Here is an 11489-nt window from a genome sequence, read left to right as displayed (position 1 = left end):
TTCCTGACATAGACATCTTCACGTGCCCCCCAAAGAGAATGCCTTCTTAGGATACTGCCTGAAACACCTGGCAAACACACACACACACGCACACACACACGCACACGCACACACACACTAAATGTTAAAAACAAAACAACAAACAAACACAAAGCATCATTGCATCTTGGGCTGACCAAATGAGATGTCGAAGTGAATGAAGGTGCTTGCCACCAAGCCTAATGACATTGGTCTGGTCCCTGGAACCCACATAGTAGAAGGCTGACGATTCCAAGTTGTCCTCTGACCTTGAAGCTCCACCATCTATTCTGATGCATGTGTTCATAACCATACATGTGCACACTAAACAAACAAATATTATTCAAATATTTAACTCAGTGTTGTCCACCTCATGAGGAAACCCTTGCCAATATCCCAAATTCCTTTACTCTTTGCCCGTCTAATTCACATGATAGAATCCCACCCATAACGGACTGGCTCTGTAGTGACAGCTGTGCTTGGTGACAGGTTTCCGAGCCCTGAAGGCCACACTCATTCTTGAGCAGATGGGTACAAGGAAACCTTCATGGCCACCAGCTGGGCTCCAGTACTGGCCAACAAATGTGCTGTGTTTCTATAATTATCTCCGTCATGCACTCAGTGACTTCAAAATGTCATTACTGTAGTGTGCCAGGAAGTGCTCTGATTGTTTTACCACTGAGTCCTCATAAACCCTTGTGGGATCTGATAATGTCCTCTTGTCACAGAAAGATGACCAAAGCACGGGGCAGTGACCACCACGAAACTATGCAGTGTGGCTAGATCCTGAGCTTCCAAGCTGGCTTTGCTCAGTGATTCTTGCTGCATAGAGATTCGCACATCAACCCTCCACTGTCCTAAAACTATGTGGTAGTCCAGGCACAGTGGTGCCTGTAACCCCAGCATCTGGGAGGTAGAGGCAGGAAGATCAGAACTTCAAGAACAACCTCAGCTATGTAGTGAGTTCAAGGCCACCCTGGGACAGACAAGACCCTAGCTTGAAAAACAAATAAATCCGGCTCCTTAGTCTATTCTTGCAGCTGACCTTCCTGTCACCCTGTCCTGTTACTCTTGAATAAATGCTCTGTGCTCTGCACTTTCTCTCCTTAGCTCACCACTGCTTCCAGATCCGGCACCACGTTTTTGCTTCCCTCCCCTAGAGCCATGGAAACTCCCGTATCAGTTCCACATTCAATGTGTCCTCAGCCTCAAACGCAAAGCTGAAACTAGCTTTGTCTTGAGAGGATTGATCTGCGTCCGTCCATGGTCTTTGAGGTCTCAGTGCCCTTTTCTTCCTGTTACTTGTTTCTCTTTCAGATATCCCCTTTCAAATCCAAACCATCACGGCTACCCTCCGGCTGCTGTCTCCAGCACAGGAGGTCCTCAACTCACTGTCCTTTCAAATCCCCAGAACTGGCAGCTCCGTGGCAACATCTCTGTAGATCATAACTTTGGTTGGACCTCCTTCCTTTCAGATCAAACTCAGTGGGACGTGCATGATGTGTGTGTGTGTGTGTGTGTGTGTGTGTGTGTGTGTGTGTGTGCCAGAACTTGTACATTAGCTATTTGAAAGCTTGAAAATAAATAAGTTTTATGTTAAAATCCTTCTAGGAGTTTCTGAAACCAGACGAGGAAGAGCTAAGGATGAGTTGCTGAGCACTACTGTGTGGAGAGGAAAATTGACATGGTAGGTTCAGACAGACATCAGGCAGATGTGGTGAGAAGTGGAGAAAAGCACAAGGAGCAGAATGTCGGGGGAATGTGAGCAGAACCAAGCCTAGATGCTGTCACACAGCAGCTGGATCCAACCATGCCTGACGCTATGATGTTTATTCCACTAAACGAATCAAAACTTTCAGGTTTAGGCTTAAAAGTGTATCTATCTTCCTGGAATAAAAGTCTTTTGGTATACTACTAGGAGTCTAAGTCCTGGAAAACAATGATTTCCAGGAGATAGTGTGTTTTCTAGGCTACTTCCACCCCAGCCAATGCTTGCCTTTCCCTCCATCCATTCTCACTCATAGCAGCTGGTTCTGAATGTCTTGATCTACCAATTTTCATAGACCCTCAGATTATAAACCCCATTCCCTTTCTCCCCCATGTCCTCTCTTCACCTACAAGTTCCCCAGCCATGGCCAGCCACTCACTAGGCATCTTCTAGAGTAAAGAATCTATGGGGTCCTTTGAGGTTGAGGTGCAAAGCCATAGGCTCCCTTGGCTGGGGACACTGGCTGCATGCAGGACTTAGACCAGATGAGGCTCAGATTTCTTGGTGGAGACTGCTCACCCCATGAGTGTGTCCAGTGAGTCCTGTCAGCTATAAAAAGCAAGCCCTTCTACAAGGAGTGGACATTTCTGAGGCTGGGCTCTCCTGAGAGATGACATAGACCATGGAGTGGGAAGGAGAAGGCAGAGGGCAAGGCACTTCTGAGAGCAGAGACTGCTTTAAGCAAGCCTCATCAGCCCAGAAAACATGAATGAGAAAGGAATGCAAGGGCTGAGGTGGAGAGACCAGAGCCTCACTTCTGTGGAAAGGGACTTCCCTCTAGGCCTAGCACCAAAAGAGACAGCGAGGGGAGAAGGAATAATTGAAAACACAGCATGGCAGTCACATGGCTCAGCTTGGTTTTGGTGACTGAGACATTAGAACTGGCTATTGCTCTCTCGTGCAACCAAATGCCAGTGGTGCTGAGAACCAGCTGTGTCGCACACCCCCTCCTCAGCCCTCTCTGAAAGTTCAAACCAATAGCTTTTCTCTTATCTGGTCCCCAGCCCCAGGATTCCTTGCCAGTGTCTTACAAGTTTCCTTTGTCCCTGGTGGGCTTTGCATAAGACGTACCTGAAGTTCCCTACATACAGGACTTCACCATGGAAATCTTCAGGGAACCTCCTGCCTTCCTAGCCCAGGGAAGGTCAAAGGACTGGAAAAACCACTCTCCCATGTCCTGAGCAGTGTTCCTCCAAACACCTGAATAGGATTGGTTCTCTCAGCCAGAGCACAAAGGTGCTACATAGAGTCACCTTTCCTGTCATGCAGGAGATTACCTGGAAAAAAGGAATGGGGACCACTGACCTCATAGTTGCTTGCGACACCTGACCACAGCCGAGCTGTCCTTTACATAGAGTGCAGTGCCAAGGGCTACCAAGCAGTGACACTCGCTTCCTTTAGAGGCCTTGAAGAAAATTCTAGACTTCAGGCTAGGCAGCAAGGTCTGCAAGTCTTCCTTCCCTCTCTTCTGTATTCCCTTACTTCCTCTCTCTTTCATCTCTTTCTTCCCCAGTCCCCATTTCCTGTTTCCCTGCTCTCTGCTTCCTTCTTCTGTCCCTTGTTCTTTCTATCATCTCCCTCCTTCCCTTCCGCATCTGCATGCAGCCAGTGTGTTGAGTAAATCCTTCACTAAAGCTGCAGCCTCACACTTGGGTCTGGGTGAAACATCGTTCACTGACTGCAGAACTGGAGAGGATTGTAAATCACCATGTGGCGAAAGGGGAACCCTTTGATAAATGTGTTTTGGAGTTTCTGCAGTCTCCCACAGTGTCCTATTTCAAAGGCAGTTTTGAAGTCTGGCCGTTCCAGCCCAGGGGGTATATTTTTGGGGTCTTGAACTAAAAAGTGATTCAGAAATAAGAAATGAAGGGAAGAGGTGAGTGTCCCTTCTCCACCCCAGAGAAGATCTTTAATATAATTAAGGGACCCACAGCTGAGTCTGACCCTCTGTGTCGATATACACTGTACACAAGACTAGGAAGGCATAGAGCATCTCTGGGCTTTAGTATTCCTGCTAGTCAAGTGGACAGTGTTGGATTATTACACGTATCAGTTTTCTTCCTCTACTCTATTCCATCTCTGAGGAAACCAACTGTACTCATTAAGGCTTGGCACATTGCAGGAGCATTGCATATGGACCAATAGCTGAAAAGCATCTCAGAGACCCTTCCCACTGACACCTGCACAAACACAGGAATACTGTCCCACTTGGGACCACAGACTGGAGGACTCAAGTGACAAGACATCGGAGTGAAAAGAAGCCACATGAACTGACATCTGAGCTTAAGGACTATCTAGAAAGACATTCTAGAATCCGGAAAGTACCTTAGAGCCCAGGGTGAATATTTTATATCTCAGACAGGTGCGGAACTTTTGGCATCCTGAGAAGTGGGCCTAAATCTATGGGACAGGTTGGGCTGGGGCATCTTTGGATAACTCAACATCACTTAAGTCCAAAGGCACAGGACCAGACGGGGCAGTGATTCCTGAGGGGCTCCCTCAGGCTCAGTTCTTGTGACTCCTCCACTTCCAGGCACCAAGCAGAATCACTTGAGTGAATATCTGTATAAAGCCCCAGCAAACTTGTAGTTACAGTAATAACAAGAGGGTATCTGACTAGAACATCCAAGGCTGGACCCTGGAGCTAGCCTTATCTGAATGGTGGGCCTGACACTCATCCCTGCAGGATTAAGCAATGCAACTCTTATATGGCTTTGTTACCCATGAAATGCAGATAACTATGCTAGCCCCCGGGAGATCTGAGGGGAATAATTCAGACTAGGACTTAAACTTGTCTGTTTGTTAAGTTTATGGATTTACACACATTCAAAATAAGATAAGCAAGAGCCTAGCTAAGGATGACCTACCTTGCTTGGTTATCTGAATTAATAAGAAAGAGAGGAAGGGATAGGCACAGTGACACACACCTTTAATCAGAGCACTCGGGAGGCAAAGGCAGGCTTATCTCTGTGAGCTTGAGGCCAGCCTGCTCTCTGTCCCATGCCATCCAGAGCCACAGAGAGACCTTGTCTCAAAAGAAAGAAAGAAGGAAACTAAGAAAGAAACAAAGCTAGTAGAAAGAAAAAGGAGGGGAAATGAGAAGAATGTAAATAACTGTGAACAGCCTAAAGGTGCGCCAGTGAGAGACTGTGTTAAATAGGTAATGGCACATTCTGAGGAATGCTACACAGCCAACAATAGGAATGAAACTGATCTACATGTGTTGATATGGTGGGATGTTGGGAAGTCACCAAAAACTAAGAACTATTATAAAAGAGTTGCCTAAACTTAATCTTAATTTATGAAGAAAACATACCTTTATGGATAAACTGAAAGCTAGTGATCACTTTGGGGAGGTAAAGAAACCTTTCAGGTCTATGTACTCATTTTCTGTGTTTGGTTCTCTATGTCAGCCACAACTCTCCATTACATTTAGAAAAATAAAGTTGTGTTTTAGGAGACAAAAATATAATGCCACGTCTACTTTTTAATCATGTGGTACTGACCTGGAGGTTTTATCCCCACTGTCTAGCTTTTATGGTGCTAGAAGTTGCTATGCAGTCTTCCAAAGAGGAAAATAGTCAATATTGCCCATCTGTGAACCCTGTCAGGTACACAACACACACACACACAGACACGCACCCTCTGATGCAATAGTAGTTATTTGAGTAAGCAAACATTTTCTCGTTGGAGCTAAGTCCTCCTCCAAAAGATGAAACCCATATCTGGCAATATTATCAGGACCAAAACCTTTGGCTAGACAAGTCACAGGCCCAATGGGAGAACTTACATTATTGTCTGCTAATTGGGCTTAGTATTAAACCAACTTTCAGTGACTTATCATTATGCCCATAGATCGTTGCAACTGTCAATCCTTGTTAGAGACACTTCCTCCTGCAGTAGACAGTGATTACCATGGAGACTCCCAACTGTTCAATGTGTCAATGTGCAGAGAATAAAAGATGGGAGCGCTCCAGCTTCCCTCACACTGATATCACTCCCTTCCCACAAAGCTCAGAGATCATTGTGCAAAGTGTATAGAAAGATTGTAAAGGCCAAAAGCAGTAGATGTCAACAAAAGAGTGATTTCCAGATATGCTTTGGCAGTTGTATGGACTCAAACCACACAAAAATCCCAGCATGGATGGGGAATGTGGGCAGGAACTCCCACTCCCACTTGAGAAGCTATTGATGGCTGCTGGGAGAAGAAAGCCAGTTTACTTTAAGAATCTGACCACTGGTAGGTCAACTACACTCCAAGGAATGGCCTCATACTCAAGAGACTTGGGCAACACAAATGGAACTTGATAAGCTTTTTTAAAAAAGACTCAAAAGTAAGTGGGTAAGAAGGTAGGGATGGATCTGGGAGGAACTGGGGGATATGGGGAGTGAGTGGGATCAAAATATATTACAAAGAAAAGTCTCAACAAATTGAAAAATTATTATTTAAAACATTTTTCAATGCTTAGAACATTTATTGAAGTAAAGAATTGTTGGAACTAAGCTGACTAGAAGACATAGTAAGTATTCCAATTTCTGAAATATAGCTGTGTGTCATGGAGTGGCAACATGCTTTGTGGAGGAGCTCAAGAAGCCAAAGTCTGACCTTCAAAACCTACTGAAGCCTTATGTGTCTTGGTTTTGTTACGTGTCAAATGGGCATGATAACAGTGGCTACTTCTCATAAAGTTTATGATAACAAATGGAAGGATGGAAGTTTGTTCTCAGCCCTGTGTTAGTTAGTTATTGTCACTATGCTGGCCATCTTTGTCACTATTACTTAAAGCTAAGTCTCCCCCAAAGCCTTCTTTGTCCACAATCTATAGTTATATAACTAGTCATTTTTTTTTATTTTGTACATGTTTTATTTTGTACATATTTATTATGTAGAGAGATACATAGGACCTAAGCAGTTGCTGAGGCACAGCCAAAGCCTTCTTCTTGACTCAGAAGGTCATTAATTGAAGCTTTGATATCCAGTTTAAACTCTATTCTTTAGAAGAATATCTTGGTTATTGTCAACTAATTTTCAATTTTACATCTTTTAGTTTCTTGATTTTTTTATTAGGAAATCCCAGCTTAATTGTTTTGTAGCCATAGGGATGTGTCTTGGACACTATTTGTTGGCATACGTTGAGGCCAACTTTGTAAGATGGCATATGAGATGAGTAAGTGTTATAAGAATGTCTTGAGCTATCCCCATGTTCAGAGAGAGGCTGACAGCTCCTATGTCCCCTCCCACCTCATACACACATACTTCATTCTCTCCTTTTGACACTTTTCAGTGTTGGAAAAATGTTGCCCAGCTATCACCTGTGCAGTAAATATGACAGTCCCCTGCCTCCTTCAGCAACTGCTATGACCATTCCTGGACTTGTGCGGTTTGGCAGGAAGTAGCAAAAGCCACCCTTGAGGGATGAGGAACAAAAGGAGATGGACAGACATGTGAGACTGGACCAGCCAACTACCTCTGACCCTTACTGTGGCTTGAGGATATATTCATCCAGTTAGGAGAGCATAAGGTAAGAAAAAGAGAGGAGTGCTCATGGCTGGCTGAGCCAGGAGTCCTTACCTTGGACAGCAGGGAGATAGTCACTGTGTCCAAAGAGAAGTCAGGCATACTCCAGGCTATAGGGCCACACCCACATTCTTCTCGGCCCCACTGAGGCCCTAGAATACTGCTTTTTGGGCTTTTATAATCTGATTCAAAGTTTGAGCTTACATTTTATATCACGGTACACACCATTAACCACACATACACAGATAAGTAAATGTTTATGAATTCATAAATAAATATACGTAACTAAAGCAAGACAGCATCACATTAATACCATTATTATGTTATAAATAAAAACACTAGAAAGTTCCTAGAATATATGACTGGGAGAGAGAAGCCGCAGGGGTAAAGCACTCGCCTTTTAAGAATAAGGAACATAGAGAGTTTCAAACTCCTGCTAAGGTAATAGCACCCACAGGAATGCACAGTGGGTGTGGTAGCCTGCCTATAACCTCGGCACTTGGGAAGCTGAGCCAAGGCATTCCTCAGGGCAAACCAGCTAACTACACTAGTCAAACAGACAATCGGAGGAAGAGCCTGCCTCAGCAACCTATTGAAGAAGATGCCCCACACCAACTTCTGACCTTCACGTGCACAAGCACACACATACACAGACACCCACTCACACGTGTGCCCTCACACGGGAACACACACATTTATACACATTCTATACACATATACAAGCAAGAAGATTGATTTTGTGAAGAATCTTATACATTTGTGAATCCTATTCATTTTATATGTAAAGGGGAATTTCTCATTAACTGTATTGATTTCCAGTCTACTTGAGAGCTTCCTTTGATGCTTCCAGCCGGGTCCTGTGGTATATGGCTTGGAGTTCTCATTTCCCCAGATTTCCTGAGTCTCTCCATGTGCCCTTGAGTAGCTGATCCTGGTTGTGACAGACCTTTTTCTGTCACTTTTGGGGGCTATGTTCCCTGCTGGTCTTTTTCCTATGCTGAGAGAAGAGTGAGGAAAGGGCTCAGAGTTACTTACAGTTAGCCCGGCCAGGTACGAGATGCCATGAGCAGAGGGGACAGGGTGATGTTGTCTGACATCCCAGCAGCGGGGTGCGCCTATAGATGTGCCAAAGAGCATATTGGTGGTGACCTCCTCCAGCAGGCAGAGCAGGGCAGCCACATCCTAGCTGCTGCACCTGTCCATTACAGATGCACTTCTGCCCCCACGGTGCAAGACCCATGAAGATTCCCTATTCTGCATGGATCCTGACATCTGGGTCACAGTGCAGGGAGCTAGTAGTCTAGGAGCTGCTTCTGTGGCATCTAATTCTCTCCCCCCAGGGACGAATGTCGCAGGCACCACAGCTCCTGGTTCTCTGCCTTCCTTTCCCCAGGCGGCGTGCTCACGCACAAGCTGCGCTCAGCAACCCCATCTGCTCCGTGCTCTTTTGGGCAGGGACCTCTTCATGTTTCTGGCAGACACCAGGCAACCTTGTCTAATTACAAGACTGACATAGATGGGTCCTCATTTCAACAGAAATCCGAAAGAACTTGGAGTCCCTTGCTGATTCGAAGCTGCCTCCCAAACAGAAACATGGGACTCTTGCAGCCATTTGTTTATTTTCACTGCCTTGGATTTTTGTTCCCCACGTATGGGGCTGTGTGGCTGCTGACAGAGAGCTGTGTTTAAGATGAAGAACATCTCACATATGGAAATATATTGCCAGTCTCAATAGGCACTGCAGACACAAACAATTCCTTCTCCTGATAAAATGTGTATGTGTGTGTGTGTGTGTGTGTGTGTGTGTGTGTATACTCAAGAGCTATCAACATGAGTGTACTTGCCTGTGCACACACTTGAGGTAAGATGTCAACACTGGCTGTCTTTCTTCTGTGGCTAGCCACCTTATTGTTTTAAGACACAATCTCTCACTAAACCTGAATCTTGCTCTTTCACTTAGGTTGGCTGGCCAGCTAGCGCCAGGATCTCTCTGTCTCTGCTGCCCAGTACTAAGCATATAGACATAAGAAGTGGAACCCACTTTTACGTGAGTACTGAGGATCTGAAATCAGGTTCTTGTGCTTGGAGAGGCATCTTCCTAATCCCTAAAATTACTGTTGGTGTGCCCCAACCCGCACAATAATCAGTTTCTATCATGCACTGTGATTCAGGCACCTGGACCATATGGGATAAAGCACGGTTCTTCACAGCCTACTGGGGACCACAGACACAGACAGATACTTTTCTAGTGTAGGAACTTTTCCAGCAGAGACTTGAGTTAAGTGCCTTGGCTGAAGCATCTTACCAAGGACCTACCCACGAGCAGAGACTTGGAAGGGGTCACAGGTAGGTAGCATGACCCTTCTGAATTAGATTTAGACAAATCTATTGGTGGCTGTGGAGCCTAGGGGTGTGGAAAAGAGAACAGCGATGCCATAGCCTATTAAGGTTTAAGATGCCCCTCAGAAATATGACCTCGCTGTGCTCTTACCAAATTCAATTCAAAGGGCTCCTCGACCTCTTCAAGTTCTTGAGTCTCTCATGGTGGGATCCAGAAGACATGAATGGAGAGAGTTGGCAAGAGGACAGGTCCTCAGCTTTTGGCTTTCTCCTAAAATAAATCTGCTTTAGTTCTTTGTATATGAGTGTCTTGGTTAGGGTTTCACTGCTGTGAACAGACACCATGGCCAAGGCAACTCTAAGGACAACATTTAATTGGGGCTGGCTTATAGGTTCAGAGGTTCAATCCATTATCATCAAGGCGGGATCATGGCAGTGTCCAGGCTGGCATGGTACAGGAGAAGCTGAGAGTTCTACATCTTCATCTGAAGGCTGCTAGCAGAATACTTACTTCCAGGCAGCTAGGTTGAGGGTCTTAAAGCCCACACCCACAGTGCCATGCCTACTTCAACAGAGCCACACCTTCTGATAGTGCCACTCCCTGGGCTGAGCATATATAAACCATCATAATGAGTACACAGAAACTAATTCTGAAGTGGTTTCTTAGTTGAATTAAAAATCTCCAAGGAATTGTGAGCCAATAGCTTTTTTCGAGTGTGTATGTGTACAAGTATGTACATGGGGAGGCTAGAAGAAAGCTTTGTGGATTGGGTTCTCCCATTCCACCTTTACATGTGTTCCATGTATTGAATTCCAGCTTTTATGAGAAGTGCCTACTGACCCAACAGCTATCTTTCCAGCCTGAGTGTTCTTCTGTTGTTTTTACTCTGTGAATATATGACTAGGTTATGTTTGTTGGGGTGTGTCTTGGGGCAGTGATGATCATAAAACCTGGAGTCAGAGGCTACACTTAAGGCCCAGGATACACCCCATTTTAGCTGAATGAACCCCACCATTCACATGGAGCCACACCACGAGATCACCAGGAGAGTGTGTGAGAAGATACCAGCAGAGTATCTGGGGTTAGGAGAATGCCTAAGAAAGGGGGTGCAATAAATACCTGGGTGGGACTTCAGCAAGGTACAAGGGTACTCTGGCACCTCCTGGGCAAGGGAAGTACCCTGCTGGGCTCAGAAAAGTTGGCCACTGTGAAACCACAGGACAAAAGAGGAGAGAGAAAACAGGGTTCTGAGGACCTTCTTCCAAGGAGCCGAGGAAAGAATGAGAAAAATTGTAGAGGGCAGTGACCCCCAAGCTGCCCCAGGAAGCCCCAGCACAGCTTCAGCTAGCTGCCAGGATGCAGCCATCGTTTTAGGGTAGCTTAGCCAGAAAGAGACAATTTTCCTAAGTAAGAGCAGAAGGAGAGATGCTGCCCTGTGGCTTCAGAGCATCTGCTTCTCTTCACCCTCATGTTCCCCACCTGAGTCCCCAGCAACAGGGAGAAATCACACTATGAGGCAGAGGGTAGGATTAGCACCTCTAGGGAGGAACCAGAACAGGAATTGGTCAAAAGCAGAAGCGGGGAGCCAAATGCTCCAGTGACTCTTTCCTCACCACCAAAGCTGTCAGATGTACCCATTCATTGTGCCCATCTGGCCAGGTCAACAAAGCATCCTCCAGGTACCCAAGGCCTTTTACCTCCCATCCTCTTCCCAACTGCTTCCACACCCACAGCAATAAGAACAAGACCAGGTGAGGAGTCAGAAACACTAGACTCACAGCAAGACCATCCAATCACCCACCACGATTGGAGAAGTCCTATCATTCAACATGGTAACTCTACAA

General features: G+C 45.6%; 1 protein-coding gene across 3 annotated transcripts in view; it reads right to left on the bottom strand.

The window, feature by feature from the left end:
• The window catches only part of Il16 (interleukin 16), a 104276-nt gene that overhangs the window by 82110 nt on the left and 10677 nt on the right, over positions 1-11489 (bottom strand). The window contains exon 1 of one of the 3 annotated variants that reach the window (XM_029479674.1): positions 8340-8569. The exons of the other annotated variants lie outside the window; for them this stretch is intronic. Coding sequence (XP_029335534.1) covers positions 8340-8544 — 205 coding nt within the window. The 5' untranslated portion in view covers positions 8545-8569. Of the gene's footprint in view, positions 1-8339; positions 8570-11489 lie in introns of those variants that run through there. 3 annotated transcript variants of the gene reach the window in all.

This window comes from Mus caroli, unplaced genomic scaffold, assembly GCF_978045245.1.
Source record: "Mus caroli unplaced genomic scaffold, Mus_caroli_1 scaffold_8, whole genome shotgun sequence".
Lineage (NCBI taxonomy): Eukaryota > Metazoa > Chordata > Mammalia > Rodentia > Muridae > Mus > Mus caroli.
Note: the sequence above shows the minus strand (reverse complement) of the source record. Positions and strands in the feature narration are given on the sequence as shown.